We start from the raw sequence: 20,636 nt of genomic DNA on the forward strand, positions 1-20,636 counted from the left end.
TCGAACCCCTTGGTTTATCTCTCTTGTATATGATAGCTCGTGATTTAATCTTATTTGTATTTGATTATTTTCATATATACTTGTGACAGCTTTTAGGATATTATTTGGTATTTGTCTTTCTTTTAATATGTTAAATAAAATGCTTCTTTTAACTTTGTCAAATGCTTTTTCAAAGTCAATAAATGGAATATGTGTTTCTAAATTGTATTCTCTTCTTTTCTCTATTATTAATTTTAGTCAAAAGGCCGGATCTATACATGATCGTCCTTTTCTAAATCCATTCTGTACCTCTAGAATAAAGTTTTCGGAATATTTCATTAGTTTGCTATTTAAGATTCTGCTATATATTTGTAACAGGAATTTAGTATGCTGATACCTCTATAGTTTTTAGGGTCATCTCTATTTCCTTTCTTAAAGATAGGAATCACAATTGATTTTTTCCATTCTATTGGGGGGGATACCATCTGAACAAATTTTATTTAAAAATAATAAGTCTTTCTTTGAATCTTGTTCCTGCGTATTTATATAGTTCTGAACCTAGCTTATCTTCTCCAGGTGATTTTCCGTTTCTTGTTTCTTTCAGGCTGATTTCTGATTCTTCTTCAGTTATTTCCTTTTCATTTTCGTTAATTGTTTGCCAGTCGTTTAAAAATATTTATCTTTCCACAATTCTGTGTAGTAATTTAGCCATTTATGGTATTCTGTAAAAACTCAATGGAATGCCTTTCAAAGAAATGCCATTTATAATTGTATTAGCAATGAATCGGCAATTAGTGCTGGTGAGTTTGATTCTAAAGCTATTAAAATTATTGCAACTTTAGCGGAATCAGTCATAAAATAGCATTGCATAGCGAAAATGGGGAATATTAATTTTTAGTTTCAAGTTCATTTCATATTTTTAATTCGTTTATTACACTTATATTGCATAAAAGTATTCATCACTTATTTCTATGTTTAAATTTTGTTCTTAATTTGAATATGAAGAACAATTTTTGAGAATCTTGTTTTTCAATCTGAAATACCTCACAGAAGGGTTTCGATGTTCTAACCCGTCTGGGGAGGGAAAAACCCTTACTGAAACTCCCACTACTAAACTTACGATGAATTTTGTTCGCGTTTTTAGTGTTTTATTATTCTTTATGATCTTGTTCTAATTAACGAGATGAGTATGGATACAAAACAATCACCTTTAAAGTCTACTGATCCGAACTGAAGAATCCAAACCGGATATCCTTCTTTGTCGTGGCCCACAATTCCTCCAGGATAGTATTTTTGCAATACCTAAAATTAACATACATGAATAATTAATTGTAATTAGGACACTCTAGTTACATATATTAAGGAAAAGAATTATCCGTGTGCAGGTTCAAAAAGTGTTTTATTTAGGGAGGAAATAAACCAATATGGACACAAATTCTAGTTAAGCAAGAAAACTAATCGTAATTTAAATTATAAATTTTTACCTCTGGTACTTGGAAATCATTCAAAACTGTGTCCGCTCCAATTTTCTTTCTCCACAGAAGACTCTGAAATTTAAATAAGTTTTCTCAGTTTACAAAATGTGCAACGTATCAATTTAAACCGTAAATTTTACTTATGTTAGTGATTGCAAATAAGACTAACTTAAGTTGAATTTTTTAAGAGGACAATATGTATACATATGTTAAAGATACCAAGAAATTATATATACTTGGTTTTAATTCTTTTCCCAAGTAAGAAAAACAAAGTTTTGCGCATGAAAAATATTCGCATCTGAGCTACTTGTATATAGACGCTAATAACTTCATATCACTTAGTATGTATCCCATAATGCAAAGCACACAAAGGCGTGTATAATGCAATGCATAATGGGAAGAGCCACTACCCAGACCGGTTTCGACCTTTATTGAGATGAAAACGTAAAGGGTTGCTCATCATATGCCTAGGGTAGTCAGTATAGAGGTGCAAGAGAGAGCCCGATAGTATTAGGAGAAAAAAGACAGATAGATAGCATGAGTGAGAGAAAAGGCCTCAGCTCTTTTATGTCATCATTTTGCCAAAGGCTATGAGTTTTCCTTTTTCACCAATTGCATGCAGATGAACAACCAAAAAACGATGATGACGATACCCTGGTGGTTAGTCCCATCTGGGTTAACCGCCTTGAGTTGGCCTTCTCTGCCTGGGATTGCTTTCCAGCCATCCCTGCAATTGACTATAAGACCTCATTGCATTAAGAGGATGGAACCATTTATAAAACCTCTCATAGCAAGAATAGACAGAATTTTATCTCCCTGTGGTGAATATTGCATAATGTGGTTGATGTACACCATCTAGTGATAAATTTGATATCTCCTAAAATGCTTCTTTCTAAATACAAAAACGTCTGACTGGACAATAAAATTTCCACAATACAATATTATAAAGCATCTGTATGTTATATTGCCGATTTTCAAATCCATGTTTTTTTCTAACCTTCCATAAATGGTATTTTAATTCCTTAATTATAAAAATCAAAATTCTTTTCCCATTGCTGACAGGTGGTGGGTATTATAAAAAAATAACCTGTTCTGTTGTAAATAGTAGCACGCCCAACACATTATATAATTTGTTCCAAATACGCAGAGCAAGAGGGCAGCTGTAGAATGCATGTTCTACTGTTTCAATTGGTAACAAATGTCACAGACTGGATCTCCGATGGTAAAGTACCTCCATTTGATGGCATGGACTGGAAGGTGACCATATGCAATTCTCCAAGCAAGATCTTTTCTGTTATGATACCCTTGGAACTTCATCAAATTATGAAACAAAATAGTGTTGTCAGTACACAATTGTGGAACTTCGCAGCGAAAGAGATTAAAGATTTCTTTATACCAAATTTAACTTTTTATAATGGAAAGAATGACAATTCCGGAGTGTTTTAGCAGTCTTAGGGTTAAGCACAAAGTGTTGTATTATTTAGGAACAATCTCAGCTTTTGGACCTTTATAATCATTAACTCCAAACAGGGGAAGATAAAAACTCAAGTAGTACCGGAGAAGGTCTGCACGTGTGTGATTAGTTTGCAATATTTTATGGATTTTTGAAGCTATATTGTTTAATAGCAGAATTTTAAGACTGGAAGTCCAAATCCTCCATGTTTCGTTGATAGTTGAATAAATTCTTTTTTAACTTCTTGGTATCGGCTAGACCAAAAAATTTGCAGAGGTTTACTATATAATTGCTTTTCTTCAGCTTCTGTGATGTCTGTAATATTTATTATGTGCAACTGAGCAGGAAAGATTATGGTTTTGAGTACTATGGCTTTAGAAGAAAAGGAGAGTGGCCCTATTTTCCAGTCTTCTAACATTTCCAAGTTCTTGGACTGGTAATATTGGGTAAGTGGAGAAGGGAATTCCAAGTATAATGAGGGGTTCTCTCTTTGGGGTTAGTCCAAAAGGAATGCCTCCAAGATCCTTTCCGTAAACTTTTAATTTTGTCTTGTCTGCATTAATAATTAATCCGCTGCTTTTGCTGAATTTTTCCAAAATACCAAAATATATATATATAGAATCATTATCCTTCAAAGTTCCGACTACATCATCGGCATATGCTAATACCTTATTTTCCTTTTTAGTGTAAGGAAATGTTATTCCTCGCACAGCATGTGCATTGTTGACTTGTTGTAAGAAAAGTTCAAGAACCAATGCAAAGAGCAGTGGACTGAGAGGGCAACCTTGCTCGACCCATTTTGAATTTTTACTGGGTCTGACAGGAACCCATTAACTAGGAGGTGGGTGGTTGAATTGGCATAGGCTCCTTTGATAACAGATAGCAGTTAGTTACCTACACCAATTTTCTGGAGGATGTGGAATAGAAAGGGATGCCGGACATTATCGAATGCTTGAGTGAGGTCTACCGATATCACTGCCATCGACTGCTTTTTTGTATTAAATAAGCGGATAAGATAACGTAGCAGAAATAGATTAAATTCTACTGCTCGACCTAGTACTCCTCACACCTGTGTGCTTTTAATTATATATTTCATTCCCACTTTGAGCCTGTTATTGATAATGCGGAAAAATATCTTGGAGTCAGTATTAGATAGAGAAATAGGTCTCCAGCTGCTGATTAAGGTGTGATCTCTATTAGGTTTAGGAATGAGGACAGTACGGCTTCCTACAAATTCACTTGATATGTGTCCTGAAGGGAGAAATGAATTAAATAGTGTAACTAGAATGAGAAGAATGAAATCCCAGACATCACGATAAGTTCTATCCCTAGACCATCAGGTCCTGGTGATTTTCTTGTCTGGCATTCTTCATAGGCTGTGGTAACTTTAGATGCTGTAATGGGTTAAGTCTCTTCAGTGGGAGCCAGACCCGCGAGAGATGCCAAGTTTTTTTGGATGCAGGACATATATGGCGCAGAGGGTGAAGCTTGACGCTTTTCATATTCCCTGTTGTCTGTTTCGGGAGCAGTGATGGGAGAGATTTGTGAGCTATTTTAGCTCGCCCTGAGTGGGCAGAAGTGGTTATTCGTCGTTGGGTGTTAGGATGGCTTTCGGCCTTTTATGTTTCCAGTAGTCATTACCGTCATAGTTTCCGGCTTGTTGTATCAGTTGCTTTGGATGGGTAGATGTCTTCATAAAGAATTTTTCTGCTAGGGAGCGTAGTAGTGGAGAGATGTAGGGGATATTTATGTCCCGGTGGATCTGGGCGTTCCTGATGAACCACGGGGCGTCCAGAATCATTCGCAGGCATTTGTTCTGTAGTCTTTGTAGCTTGAGGATGTTTGTCTTGGAGGTATGGCTCCAGGCTGGGGAGGCGTATATGACTGTGGGACGGATCACTGTCTTGTACAGTAGTATTTTATTTGTTGAGCTTAGTTTGCTGTGTCTGTTGATCAAAGGGTATAGCTGGGCGATAACTTTTGAAGCTTTGGTGCATATGCTCTTGATGTGGCTGTTGAAGCATAATCGTTTATTGAGAAGTATTCCTAGGTATTTTGCTTCAGTTTTCCAGGGAATTTTAGAGGTGAACAGGGTGATGTCTCCTTTGAGGGGATGCTCGTCTTCTTGTGAAGAGTATCGTTGTACTTTTCTGGGGGTTTAATTGTAGTCGCCAGTCTTTAAACCATTTTTCTAGATTCAGGATGGTGTCTTGTAGTTTTTTGGTGACGAGAAGTGGTTGACGAGATCTGGCTAGAATAGCCGTGTCATCAGCATAAAGGGCGATGGTGGATGTGAGAGGATTTTGAGGGATGTCTGCCATATAGATGTTGAACAGGATCGGGGCTAGCAGTGATCCTTGAGGAACTCCCGCGAGGATTTTCCTTTGGGTTGAGACTGTTTCATTGATTTTGACTTGCATCCTCCTGTTGGAGAGGTATGATTTGATCAGGTGTATCATGTTTAGTGGAAGGTTAGCGATAATAAGTTTGTAGCGGAGGCCTTGGTGCCAGATCTTATCGAAGGCCTTTGAGATGTCTAGGAAGGCAGCTCCAGTGTGTTGATTCCAATTGAATCCTGTGGTGATGTATTCTACCAGTCTATGGATTTGATGGGTGGTGCTGTGATTTTGACGGAAGCCGAAATGTTCTTCTGGAATGATATTTAATTGGTTGACATGATCTTGGAGTCTGATGAGGATGATTTTCTCAGCTATTTTCCCTAAATTGGATAGCAGGCTGATGGGACGATAATTTTCAGGTAGGTGTGGGTCTTTGCCTGGTTTGTGAATTGGGATGATGTCAGCTATTTTACATGACTGGGGGAAGTGCTGCCATTTGAGGAAGGCGTTTATGATGTTTGCGAGATGTGCTATGGCTTTGCGTGGTAGTGCCTTGATTAGTGATGCCGTCAGGACTTGGGGGTTTTTTGATCTTGAGATAGTTGATGATGATGCCGATTATTTCGGTAGGTGAGGTAGGCATTATAGGACTTGGATTGACATCGGGACGATTTACTGTGAACCTGACTTTACGATGGATCTTGTATACGTGGCTGATGTTTAGGTTATCATATGCAGGACTGCATTGTTTCTCTAGGTTTCTTGCTATGGCTTCGGCTTTGTCAGCATCTGTGTATGCAAGGTGCTGTTCTGCTTGCAGAGGGGGGAGGGGATTTGCGCTTGATCCTGAGGTTGTTTAGGAATTTCCATATAGAATGATCTGCTGTGGAGATGGAGGTGAGCTTGTTGTCCCATTGTTGGCTCCTTTGGTTCTGGAGAGCTTCTCGGACAGATTTGTTTAATCTGTTGAGGGCTGTTTTGTCCTGGAGAGCACGAGTGTTGTGATATCTTTTTCTTTTTTTCCCTTATTAAGTCCATGATTTCTTCCGGGAGACGATTTTGTTTGTGGGTAATCGTGGATACTGTGGCTGCTGTTATGGCTTTATTGATTTGATTGGTGAGGTTCTTTATTGCCGTGTCTATTTCTTCCTTGGCTTTTATATAGGGAACCGGACCAATGTGTTCTGGTAGTACTTTCTTGAGTTTCTCCCAGATGATGGAGGTTTGGGGGGGGGGGAGGTGACTGATCTTTGTTCCCTAAGTGAAGTAGGATTGGGTTGTGGTCTGATGATAATTCGTTCAGTGCTTGAATGCTGTGCTGGTATTTGATGTTGTGTAAAATGGCGATGTCTAGGATGTCGGCTGTGCCAGTTGGGCTGTGGTGGGTTGGTTCACTGGGTCCTGTTACGACAGCGTTGTTTAATCCTGTGTAGCTGAAGAGGATACGGCCATTTTTATTTGTGGTTCTGCTGTTCCAGGAGGGATGTTTGGAGTTTAAGTCCCCAGGGACGATGATGGATTCATTTGTACCTAGTACAGCATCCAAGTCAGAAAATAGCAGGGGAGTTGTAGGCGGCGTTGATTTTAAGTCTTCCAGTTGAATTTGTGTGGACTTCGACACCGGTGAGTTCTAGGTTGGAGGTTGGGGGGGCGGGATGAGTATTCCATTGTGCCTGATGCAGTTCTTGATAAATATGGCTGTACCACCACCTCTGTAGTCCAGTCGGTCGTTTCTATGTAGTGTGTAGCCTCTCAGTTTTGGATTGTCTGCAGGTCTTAGATGAGTTTCATTAATTAGGATGACGTCAGGGTTGTATCTGTGAGAGAATTCTTGAAGTTCCAGAGTCTTGTTTTTTAGGCCATTGGCGTTCCAAGCGGCGATCTGTAGTGAGTCTGGCAGTAATCTAGAGCTGGTATTTTTTGTCTTTTGTTGGGTGTCAGGCAAACTGGGGAGCCGTCAACTCAGGTGCCTGTGGGCAGGGTTCAGAGATCTGTTTCCTTTTGTTGTCTGTTTTATTCTTAGGGTAGTGACTGCAGCCTCTGTAGTTTTCCGGGTGGGGGCCCCCGCAGTTCGCGCATTTGGCTGGTAAGGTCCTGGGTTTTGAGCAGGTTGCTGTGGGGTGGTTTTGCCCACATTTGAGGCATTTGTAGTCTGCTCTGCAGAGTTTCTGTGCTTGTCCGTTCTGACATCTGTAGCACTGGCTTGACGAGGCTCTTTTTCTTAGTGATTCTGTTGTGATTTTCAGACCACAGATCGTTGTTAAGTTGTATATATGTTCTTGTGTGTGTTAGGTATCTCAACGAGTACTTGGGGCATTGGACTCTTGTCAGCCCGTAGCATTCTGCTAACTTTGACAGGTGGGAGATCGTGGAGGCAGAGGTCTTCAGTAATTTCATCTGTGCAGATGTTTTCTGTTGCTCCCCTGAGTACAACTTTTAGGTTTTTCTCTGACTTCAGTGAGTAAGTATGATATTTAATATTTGACTCGTCCATGGTTTTTGTGAGGAGTCTGTAGTCGCCTACTGTGGTAGGCTGGATTTTAACTCCGTCGTCTACGTTTTTTGCCCAAGAATAGGCAATTTGGTGGTTTTGCATAATAGGCCTAAGGGCCGTCCGACGTTCTTTTTCCCGTAGAACAATTGGGGGAACTTTTTCGTTGTTGGGCGTGGGGAGGTCAGTGGTGGGGGCATCTTCTTCCATCCCCTCGTTTATCTGAGTCTCCGCTGTTTTACGTTTTTTCCGTGCATGGGTTTCTGTATCTTGTTTTGGAGTGGGAGCAGAGATTATCAGGTTCATCTTCCCTTCTTCCCCTGATGTTGAGTTGTCCCCTTCTGTGGAGTCGTCTGTCGCTGAATATAGGTTTAGAAACCCTGGCCACTCTACCTCAAACTTCTTCAACAGTTTCTTGAGGAGGTCGATCGCTAGCTTCTTATCCAACGATTGGATAAAGTCATCGGGACTTAAACTGGTCATGTTTGAAATATTCAAATATATGCTTATATGCTTACCCGAGCTGGATCTCAAGGATTTCCGTATAGCGTATAAACACAAAATATAACACACTAAACTATCGCGAGACCGCAATCACTAATTAACAACACAATCATCAGCTACTTGTTTACCTTCGCTTTCCGCTTATATCAAAAATCTGAATCAACACTCCGAATTATTCATAACAACTATTTAAATCACTGATCACATATATAAACACTTGGTAACCGCCATTACGCACCAGCGCCCCGATCAAAGCAGAATAATCCAGATGCCAAGGTTAACTATTGACCATTGACGTTACTGACAGGATGGGTGAAGCACACGTGCTTTTCATATTCCCCTTTATCTGTAATGAGAGTTATTTGGGAATGGGAGATTTGTGAGCAATTAAGCTCGCCCTCTGAGGGCAGTAGTGTTAGCTATGATCAGTTGAGAGAAGAATAGCCTTCGGTCTTTTGTGTTTGTAGTAATCAGTCTCATTGTAATTGACAGCTTGCACGATTAGTGGGTTTGAATGTGAACTTGACTTCACGAAGAATTTTTCTGCAAGATCACGAAGAAGAGAGGAGATGTATGGAGTGCCGGTTTCTCGGTGAATTTCTGATGAACCACGGTGCATCCAGGATCATCCTAAGGCATTTGTTTTGGATTCTCTGTAATTTTGAAATATTTGATCTTGAAGTGTGACTCCATGCTGGTGAGGCGTAGGTAATGACTGGACGTATTACCATCCGGTAAAGAAGCAATTTATTATGTAGGTTCAATTTGCTCTTGCGGTTGATCAATGGGTAGAACTGAGCTATGACTTTGGAAGATTTGGAGCAAATGAGATTGATGTGTTTGTTGAAAAGGAGTTTCTTATCCATCAATACCCCAAGATATTTGGTCTCTGAATGCCATGGGATCTTTTGACCAGAGAACAGGATGTCTTCTTTGTTGCAGATCTTTCTTCTTGAAAACATCATGGCTGAGCTTTTGAGGGGGTTTACTTGAATTCTCCAGTTGGTGAACCAGTTTGCTAGCTCATTGATACTTCCTTGGAGTCTAGTGATTGCTAGGTGAGGGCTGAGCGATCTAGCTAGAATAGCGGTGTCGTCGGCATTAAAGAGCCGTAGTAGTTTTTGGGTTGAGAGGAATATCTGCCATGTAAGTTGTGAAAAGTATTGGGGCCAGAAGAGAACCTTGAGGTATACTCCCGCCAGGATTTTGCGCCTTGAAGAAACAATTCCGTTAAGTTTTACTTGCATGTATCTTTCATTGATATATGAATATATGAGTTTCACTAGTTTAATTGAGATATTGTTTTCAATTAGTTTGAAGATAAGGCCTTGATGCCAGACCTTATCAACATCCAAAAATACAGCGGCAGTATGAAGGTGCCAGTTAAAGCCATGAGTGATATATTCTGTTAGTCGGTGAATTTGTTGCACCGTGTTGTGAGCTTTGCGAAACCCAAATTGCTCATTTGGGATTATTTTCTGTTGGTCCACTGCTGATTGTAGTCTTGATAGGATGACCTTTTCTGTTACTTTGCCAAGACAGGAAAGAAGACTGATGGGCCTGTAGCTTTGGGGAAGTTGTGGGTTATTACCAGGTTTTTTCAGAGGTATAATGTCCGCGATTTTCCAATCAGAGGGAAAGTATTGGAATCTTAAAATGGAATTGGTCATATTAACTAGATGAATTATGGCTTTCCGTGGGAGTAGCTTTATTATTCTATTGGTAATGCCGTCAGGGCCAGGGGCCTTTTTATTCTTCAGATGGGAAATGATATTTATTATTTCTGTTGGAGATGTGGGGGTGATGGTTTCTGAATCATCCTTAGGCTGACTTAGTGCATTTCTAACTTTACGATGAACTTTGTATTTAAGTATGCATAAGATGGGCTGCATTGATTTTCCAGAATGTCAATTAGGGCTTCTGCTTTTTCTTCATCTGTGTGTGCAACTCCAAGATTGGTCTTTAAAGGGGGAAGTGGTTGTCTTTTGGTACGAAGAGATTTTACAAACTTCCACATGGAGTTATCTTCTGGGTTGATTTCTTTCAGTTTGGTTTCCCATTTGGAGTTCCTGTGGACCTGGAGGGCTTCTCGAACCTGTCTGTTCTAAGTGTTTAAGGTTGCTTTGTCCTGCAGGGCTCTGGTGTTGTGATATCGGTTTCTGGCCTTGTTTTTGGCTCTAATCAGGTCCATTATCTCTTCTGGGATCTTAGAAGCGTGGAAGACAGTGGTTTGAGTGACTGATGCTATTGCTGTGTTGATTTGCCTAGTTAAATTGTTTACAGCTTGATCTATTTCTTCTTTTTTACAAATGACAGGGGGAGGACCGATGTGGATTGGAAGAACCTTAGAGAGCTTGTCCCATGGTATGAAAGAATGATAGGGAGAGAGTTAGTCTTGAAGTCCTAACCTGAGTAGGATGGGATTATGATCTGAGTTAAGCTCTTCTACTGTCTCCAGCTGGTATTGATATTTGATGTTTCTGAGGGTAACTATGTCTAATACATCAGAACTTCCTGATGGGCTGTAGTGGGTGGGCTCAGTGGGTCCAGCTACTATTGATGAGTTGAGTAATGTGTAGTTGTGTAAGGTACGGCCTTTGGTGTTGATTGACGAACTGAACGAGGCCGTATGTTTGGAGTTAAGGTCTCCAGCTATAATTATGGAATCCGTGGAGCCGAGGATGGAGTCTAAGTCTGCTGTCAATAGTGGAATACTGGGAGGATTGTACGCTGCGTAGATTTTGAGTTTGCCAGCGTTATTTGTGTGCACCTCCATACCCGTCACCTCAAGGTTTAGAGTTTGGGGGTTGGTCAGCGAGTTGTGGCTTAAATAATTTTTGATAAAAATAGCTGTTCCGCCTCCACTAGAGTTAAGTCTGTCTGTCCTGTATAAAATATAACCTCTTAGTTTTGGATTGTTTGATGGTCTGAGGTGGGATTCACTGATCAAGATTATGTCTGGATTGTATCTTTTTGCAAATTCTTGCAGCTCGAGAATTTTGTTTGTTAAGCCATTGGCATTCCATGCTGTTATCATGAGAGAATTTGGTTTAAATTTTTTAAACATTATAGAGAGCTGTTAATATGGATTGGGTTTCTAGGTAGAATCTTTTTCTGGAGGATGGTTAGGTGCTTGCTTTGCTGAATTCATGCAGCATTGTTGCAAGTGACCAGGTTAAAGCTGATGTGAGATTAGAGCTTGTTTGCTCTTGTGATGAAGTCTGGGTTCTTACCGCTTCCGCATATGATTTGGACATGGTTGAGGGTCGAGTGCCTTCCTGTGTTGTCGAATGTGAGGTAATATGATCTGGAGGGCGAACTGCTTGGACGTGCATTGTGTAATTTCTTGGAGGAGCGTGGTTACTTCTTAATGATCCACGGTTTTTTGGATGGAAAAGGCAACCCTTGTAATTAGAGGGGTGTGGTCCTCTACAGTTGGCACAACAGGCAGGTGTCGACCTGGGTTTGGTGCAGGAGTTGGTTTGATGACCCTCACTGCATTTTAGGCATCTATATGCAGCTCTGCACAGTTTTTGGGCATGCCCGAACCTCTGGCATCTGTGGCACTGCCCTGCCGATGCCTTCTTCCTTAGAGGTTCGGTTGTGATTTTAAGCTTACAGATGTCCGTTATTTCATAGATGCTTTTTTGTGTGTTGGAGATTTCGACCAACACCAGTGGCATTGGTGTTTTATCTGACCTCAACATTCTACTGACTTTGGTTGGAGTCAGTCCTTGATTGATGAGGTCAGCTGTGATCTCATCAGTTGTGATGCCTTCAGCCACTCCTCTTAGAACTACCTTTAAGTTCTTCTCGCTTGCTAGCGCAAAGGTGTGGAAGGGCAGTTTTGAGTTGTCAAACATTTTCGTCATCAAGCGATAATCAGTGACAGTGGGAGGGTGGATCTTTACACCCTCTTCAGTATTTCTTGCCCAGGAAAAATTGATATTATGTTCTCCTAGGGATCTTGAGACTGAGGTCCATTTGTCTTTATCTCGAAGGATAGCTGGAGGGACCTTTTCTTTTCTGTCTTGGGAGATCTGATTTTGTTGAGTTGTTACATCATCTTCCAATTCACCTCCCGATGTTCTTCGTCTTTTATTAGATTGTTCCTCATGAGAACAATCGAACTGTCGGGGAATCTTTGTAGGTAGAAGTGTAATGGCCTCTTCTATGTCCAAATCATCATCTTCAGTGTCATTTACTTGAGTGAAGAGATTCAAGCAACCAGGATAGTCTGTGTCAAATTTCTTAAGGATGAATTTGAGAATGTCAAGTGACATATCTTTGTTTGGCTGTTGAATGGCGTCCTTGATATCGTTTACATTCTCCATTCTTGTGTACGAAATATTAAGATATATTTCGGATAGGTATGATGGCGAATAGAACGGGCTAGGGCCAGAAAATTGTATCAAAAGTTAAATTCTTACCTTCTATTCCGCAAACAAAGCAGATTCACAATATCTAAAACTCACTAATCACCACTGAAATCAAAAAACATTCTTCGCAACAACAACCATTATGCGAGCCGCCATCTTTTTTCCGCTCTCAGATGCCAAGGTTAGTCCTTATAAGGACTGGCTTAAAGGGGCGAAGCAAGAATGCTTTTCATCTTCCCCGTTATCTGTAGAGGACAGTGTAGGGATAAGGTGTTATTGAGCTATTAAAGCTCTGATCATGGCAAGAGGGTAACAGCAATAGCCGAGCCTCAGTTAGAACTTCATTAGCTACAGCATTGCCATCCATTACCCTCCAAGGGTTATTGGATTGAATGAATCAATCACCGCATCTCACGGTCGATTGATCAATCCTGATGCCAAGGTTGAAGTAACGCAAAAGTCATATAAATCTCATATACAAGTAGACAAAAGGTGCTTGACCTTCTTAATAAAAATCTCTGGATGAGAGAAAGATGTAGAAAATTTTTTACCTTGGGTATAATATATGTTAAAGATATCAAGAAATTTTATACTTGGTTTTAATTCTTTTCCCAAGTAAGCAAAACAAAGTTTTGCGCTTGAAAAATATTCACATCTGAGCTACTTGTATACAGGGCCGACGTTACCATTTAGGCAAACTAGGCAACCGCCTAGGGTACAAGCCATGAAGGGGAGCAAAACTTGCAAAATTGAAGGCAAGAAAAATTAAAATTTGATTTTCATATATTATACATATTGTATATTACTTTGTATATTATTAATAAAGAATGCCAAAATAATTTTTATTTTTTATATTTACAATTTCATTTTAAAAAATATCCAACTTGTGAAATAAGGGGCGCACTTGTAAACTTTGCCAAGGGCGTAAAATAACCTTGCACCGACAGTGCTTGTATATAGAGGCTGATGATTTCATATCACTTGCCTTAGTATGTATCCTATAATGCAAAGACACCCCCCCCCCTTTCAGACTTGTATAATGCAATGCATAATGGAAGGGCCGCTACCCAGACCAGTTTCGACCTTTATTGAGGTATCTTTCAGACGTGAATATTTTTCACACTCAAAACATTGTTTTGCTTACTTGGGAAAAGAATTAAAACCAAGTATATAAAATTTCTTGGTATCTTTAACGTATATTACACCCAAGGTAAAAAGCTTTCTACATATATAGATATTCTATCATGGTACTGTTATGAGAGCAGTATTGTCAAAATAATTGAATTTTTTAAAAACAGATTACTGGATTGTTGGAATCCAGTGCAGTTGGGCCATTTCAAAAACAAATATCATGCCAATATATTCGAAAACAGAAATATAGTTTTTTACGTACTCCCCCTATGTGTGGTCCCTTTTATGCAGTAAAATGGCTGTCGAAGTAATCTAAAATTTTTATTTTTACTAATGTTTTTAAGTGGAAACAGTGGATTAACCCCTAGTTCTTAACATCCATCCCTCAGCTGATCCCGTATTTGGGATCCTACTTTCAAGTGACGGAGGCTCTCCAGTGCAGAGATGCCTAGAGAGTCATTGTGTTCTTTTTGATCGTGCATTTCTTGAGGATTAGCCTGAGCATGTTAATCTATCTAACACAACGAATTAAACTTTCAAAAATGTTAGAAAATATTTTCTTCATTAATGTACAGAAATGAAACCAGAGGCCATCCAAATAACATTAGCAAAAATCAGCCGGATTTTCCGAGGACTTATACAAAAGGAAAGTTACTCTACATTGATGTATTTCTCTCGATTTTTTTTTATTTTTATTTTCGCACATGATAGAATCCAACAACCTTTCCAGGCCCATTGACGTATATCTGTTTCAGTACCATGTCTTATATACTCAGCACATTGACCACAGACAGATCATAATTGAGGTTATTTTTCTTTAATTTTTTTATTTTATTATATTATTATTATTATTATTTTACTTAGTGTAATTATAGTTTCATAACTCATAACAAGAAATATTTAAATATGTATGCTATGGTTTTAGAATGTTACCAAAGTATTTAAACTTTAAAAATCTAATTACTGATTATAAGTAAAATATAACATATAAAAGTATAATAATAAACAGAACATATCCATATTATATTAAGTTTATGCTGCTTACCTTTCGCAACATTATCTCTGCTTTGGTGACATCGAACTGGCGGGCTAAAACAGCAATAACCATCAACTTTATCGAATGTCATAGTTTTAAAGGATATCAAAACATGTAATGAACAGATAAAGGAATCAATGATGACACTTCACCCCAAATTTTACTCCATATATAAAGACAGCAATATAATAAAGAATATCGAAGAATAATTTAATATTATTTAGAATATTAAGTGGAATACATTAACATTATAAGGTCTGAAAAAAAAAGCATTCCGGTTATTTCTTCAGTATTCATTAATGCTTTACACCTGTTCCACCTTTATTTCTTTCTTATTATTAAAGAAATTATTATTTCTTTCACAATAATAATAAAAAAATTGTTATTTCTTATTATGCCAGCTTATAAAGTTAATTGGCTTTTGGGGATAATTTTAAAATTTCCAATCAACCATCAAATTCTATAGAAAAATAAATAAACCATGGATGTAAGTATCATTACGATTAGAATAGTTGTTCTAATCTACAGGAAGAAAGGCTACAATATGGGCGATATAAAGCAATGTTTAATATTTATGCAATACATCTTCATTAAAAAAAAATAAATATGCATACTGACCTCTAAGCCATCGAAGTAAGAAACTGTCGTCATGTTCTTCCAACAGGACTCCAGAAAGAGCTTTTTTAAACTATAAAAATATAGCTAAATAAATATTTAATACATAAAGTAAAATGTCATTACTTTATTCACTCAATATGAAAATATATTAATATATGACCTTTAACTTAATATGTCGATTTGAGATTGCAAATGGTTGGCAAATCACTGCCAGAAAAATACAATAATGTTGATTGTAGAAGTGGCAAAAGAATATTGTAATTTGAAAGCATCGCATTTAACTGTTGATTTCCTTTTATTGGTTTTCGTGTTTCGCAACAATGCGCCACCTATCAAAATCTGTTACTGTTAATTTATAAATATTTTATTCAGTTTTTATTTCTGAAGATCGTATCGTTTATATCGAATGGAGATGCGAATTTCCAAGGAGTTTCTTTGTTAATTAAATATTAATTATTGCGACCTGATGTGAAAAACATATTGAAATTATCAACCATTATATATTTCGCATGATGTTTTTTAAATAAATGAATAGTACATCAAAGAATTCTTGAAATCATGTATCTGCACATTTTTTCTTGCATTGTTAAAGCTGGCGAAAAACTGGCTGAGATACTAAAAAAAAATCAGCTTGTTATCACGGAAGAATGTAATATAATATGCGGAACTTAAGGAAATAATGTTTATAAGTTGTTACTATACAACGTGATAGGAGAATTAATGAAAAATAAAAAAATATCGAAACCAGATTAATATTAAAAACTACTTTTTTTATGAAGATATCGAGAACTTCGTTTTGAATTATTTCTATTAAATGCATGCTGGTTTTATTTTCACATGAAAAGCAGGCTACAGATGCCTGTTCAAGGGCAAATGCACTTGTTATATTCATTTTGCCATTATTCATCTCTTTATCTGATGAATAATGTGTCTTTAGAACCACCGTTTGCTTTTTTCCTAATTTCTTGGCCTTCTTCCACCATTTCTTGGCAGAATAAAGGCAAATGGTTTTCCTAAAGAAGCATAATATGTTGCAAATGACGAAATGTTGAAAATTTATTTTTCACTAGGTTAGACTATAATAAAATTAGTTTAATCCTTTATCCCAGTGAGAGAAAAAGCTTGCGCCTGAAAATATCTTCAGGATTGAATATGGTGTTGTACTATCTTACCTGGGTAAGTAGTACAACACCAGGCAACTCGTAGCAAAGGTGGAGCAAGCTACCAACACTCCTATCCCAGTATCTCCCATAATGCAAAACACATCTCCTTGTGGATATGTATACTGTTCTGCATTAAGGGATTGGCCACTACCCAGACTAGTTTCGACCTTTATTGAGGTCTCTTCAGTGGGAGCCAGGCCCAGAGTTGGAGATACCAGGCAGAAGCAGTAGCAAGGTCTCAAGTTGCCTGGTGTTGTACTACTTACCCAGGTAAGATAGTACAACAGTATATTCAGTCCTGAAAATATTTTCAGGCGCAAACTTTGTTTGCTCTCACTGGGATAAAGGATTAAACTAAATTTATTATAAATGACTAAATATAAATTATGTACGAAAAGTATTTATAGATTCATTTGTTATAATCAAGAATGATGTCAATTAATTGAAAATATTAAATATAAAGTACAAATAATGTATCCGTGTAAAAAATGCTACTTTAGAAGTGCTAAAAGAAAACATCAACATTGAGTGGAAGCAAGAATTCTTCCACTGAACTCAAGAGTATCGGAGAAATTAGTAAACTTTTTCAGAAAAGGTATATCTAAGAAGGGAACCAATTTCTTGGTCCTGAATTCACCTGACCTTGTTGCACACTAGATTCCTTCGTATGAGGATTTTGTAAAGAAAATTTTCACTTAACGACCTAAATGAACACATTAGCAAGCCCTCCTATCGGCGAATGTGGATCAAGGATTTAAACAACTTGTATCTAAAGGTTACCCCACTTTGTATATTGATGTGATTGGCTGTAGAGTGGGCCGAGTCGGTTGGTGAATGTGGACCAGGTCACTTTGAGAGGCTTTTTTTTATTTACGTGTTATTTAATTAATTTAGTAGAGCACTCTAGCACTTATATGTACATGTTTTGTTATGTTTTACAAAATGATGCCAAATAATTCATTTCTTTGACATAATACAGATCTTTGATTTTGAATTTATACAGTTCTTTAATACAATCTATTTGTTTAACCCTTATCATTACTACTATCATTATTTAAAACCAGTACGTGTACAAAAATACTTGTTGAAAATATTATTGGTATTTGCACAAGCTAAGGAACTCGAGATGAACATTTTATTGAATAATACTCCTTAATACATATGCATGGAGGGAATTTTCCATAAACTTCATTGTGTTTGAACACTACTCTGAAGGCATACAAATCCCATCTCTACAAAGGACTTTCTGTATCTTTTCACCGTCATGGGAAGTTAAAAACAAAGTCCCGGAAGTATTTAATGTGTATTTAATTCATGCTTTTTTTACTTGAAAGCTATTCATCCCTCCAGGTGCTTTCGACTTTGAAATACGCTCCACTCGTTCTTCATGAGATTTTTTTAAAATTGGGTTATGTTTGTGTTTCCTGAATCATTTTTCGTCACGCGTACGTTCTTCAATGTCCAAGTCTGTTCAAAAGAAATAGTCTGTCCTTGTTTATTATTATTCTTTTTATAGGACAGCACATGTACTTGATAGTGGAATTTTTTCCTGCTTTCGTACTTAATATTAATAATCGGATTCTGCTTCTAACCTCTGTCCATGAGATCATTCATATCACCTTATGGGCGATATGACCATGAGGTGATTCATATCATCTGAATCAATTAATATTCATTATGTAGGATATCAACAGCTCCAACATTTTGAAATAAAAATAACATAATGCTAAGAAGCACACACATGCAAACGTCTGCCTCAGATTAGATTAAATTAACTTAAGAAACATTTGGGATGAGAATTACTTACTTGTCTCAGTGCCAGTTCTTGATCCGGACTTAAGTCTCCAACGGTACCACTCATGCTGATCCAAACTAAAAAAACAAGATAAAAAAAAAGGAAAATCAATGTAGGATAAATGTACTAATATATACTGGTGGTCTTATATATTATTTATTTATTTTTACAGAGACCTTGCTCTAGAGAACAAACATATTATTTTCAAGCACTTCCTGCCTCCAGTAAGCGGTTCGGTGGTCTCCCACTGGACGATTAACATATCCCACCTAAAGGCAATTACAAGCATCTACGACAACAGCTTCTTGGTTGGAGAATGGGTACGCTAACCACGCGGTCAATCAGGCTGGCCAGAATTAATTTTTCTAGTTTATATAATTTACTGCGCTAAATATGTTCTTACATGTAAAAATTTCTCTCACTCTCGTAAAATTTGTTTGATGGTTAGGCTCTGAATCTCTCGATACCATAGAGAGATTCAGAGCCTCTGCATGGCATTAGACTCTCAGACCACGCTTAACTATTAATAACTACACTTAATTATTAAATACACGTTCCTTTTAAAATAATCTAGTAGAGCAATATCGAATTTGTAGCGTTTTTTGTAACCATTAGTGTAGATTTTTGACAAAACTATTAAACTACAATATAATTTTGATTTCCGATTTGAAAATAAAATAGGAAACAATTGAATAATAATTAATAGATAACATGCTAAGTTTTTGAGTATGTAATTTTTTAATATATTTAAAAAAATTTAATATCTTATTCAGTAAACGCGAAAGAAAGAAATCCTGGTTTGCTTTTACTTATGGATTAGGGAGAAAATTCAGTTATTTTTATATGTGGAACAGCTTGAATCATAGTATAACACAATCTCAAGAATATTAGATTTAGTTAACTGTAACCAATAGTTTGCTGCAGCGAATTTATTTTTTCGTATCATTGTACATATAGGGCTTTGGTTGAGATGTTTCAGTAGTTTGTTATGGTGAATGAAGTTGCTATAGCGTATTTGCTACTGTGAGAGTCAACTATAAGGACTACTTGAACGACCTTTTAAAATATGGAAATTTTAAAACTACAACTCCTAACGATATCTATAGACATGTCAGTTTTAGGCCTAACAGGGTCTTTATAAGTTTCATCGTCATAGGACATGCCAAGAGAAAACTATGACAATTTAAACACTTCAAATTCGTCACTGACAACAAATTAACAACAACAACAACAAATTCAAGTAGCACTCGTCATATAGATCTTTATTTTAGTTATTACCTCTGAAAGAAATAAACCCGCATTACTTCCTTCGTTCCCTGGTATTTTTGAGTAATTTACCTCATCATATTTTAATATTTCGCCTTCAACTGGCAAAGCAGCTAACATTTAACAGAAAGGAATTTCCTCATTATAAAGGCAATATAAACTTTTGCCTTTATAATGAGCTTTTGACGAGGCAACTGAATGTTTTTCAATTCATTAGGAACTTGATCAGTGAGGGTTTGAATTTACCTGGACTGAGAGTAAGTGGATCTTTCGGAGGTTTTGTACTACCTCATTCAGAAAAAATCTAGGGTATGCTAGTAAAACTAACTGCAATTACTAAAACCTTCAAATACGAGTAGTTAGTTGTGTATTCCATAGGCTAACAATGCACTGGTAGTGTAAGTTGGTGATGAGCTACCAATTAAAATTAATCACCGAAAAACAGAACCTCCGAATGACTTACTCTGTGACTAAAGTGTTTGAACGTTCCCTTGAATTCATCAATGTAATCAAACTAATTTCATAAGTACAATAAAGCAGTCTTACATGCGCACTCTCCTGTTTCTTAATTTTCCAACATGGTACCACTCATCTACTCTTTGGTTAAATACTGCATTCACAATAAACCTAGATTTGTTTCTTGGAAATAATAAATTCGGTAGACGAAATATTTAAAACCGATAACAAACACGACATTGACCACCTTTTAAAATACATAAACTAATTAAAATTATTTCATCATTAAGGCCATTATTAGTAAAATTCATCGCGTGATTGATACGCATTTCACAGAACATCAATTTCGGAACTTTATTAGAAATAAATGTTACTGTTGTGGTTTGACCGACAGATCGCTCTTTCGAATTCTGATGCTACATTGATCGTGCAGGTGGTAAAAGATATCCGTTATCTGCGAAAGACTACCACTACCTTGCTTACTGGAGGCCTCAAGTGACTTGAAAAAGTTGGGTACTGCGGTTTCGGGATTATAATGTGCAATAAGTTCA

At 37.3% G+C, this 20,636-nt stretch overlaps 1 protein-coding gene across 1 annotated transcript in view; it reads right to left on the reverse strand.

Annotated features, from left to right (window-relative positions):
- The window catches only part of LOC150104499 (SEC14-like protein 2), an 82,666-nt gene that overhangs the window by 47,423 nt on the left and 14,607 nt on the right, over positions 1 to 20,636 (reverse strand). Inside the window, exons 2-6 of the mRNA XM_090395566.1 lie at positions 18,376 to 18,440; positions 15,406 to 15,475; positions 14,797 to 14,840; positions 1,464 to 1,526; positions 1,188 to 1,281 (exon numbers count right to left, since the gene is read on the reverse strand). Coding sequence (XP_090251692.1) covers positions 1,188 to 1,281; positions 1,464 to 1,526; positions 14,797 to 14,840; positions 15,406 to 15,475; positions 18,376 to 18,440 — 336 coding nt within the window. The remainder of the gene's footprint in view (positions 1 to 1,187; positions 1,282 to 1,463; positions 1,527 to 14,796; positions 14,841 to 15,405; positions 15,476 to 18,375; positions 18,441 to 20,636) is intronic.

This window comes from Typopeltis vanoorti, chromosome 7, assembly GCF_054136105.1.
Source record: "Typopeltis vanoorti isolate ZY-2024b chromosome 7, IOZ_Tvanoo_1.0, whole genome shotgun sequence".
In the NCBI taxonomy this organism is placed as follows: Eukaryota; Metazoa; Arthropoda; class Arachnida; order Uropygi; family Thelyphonidae; genus Typopeltis; species Typopeltis vanoorti.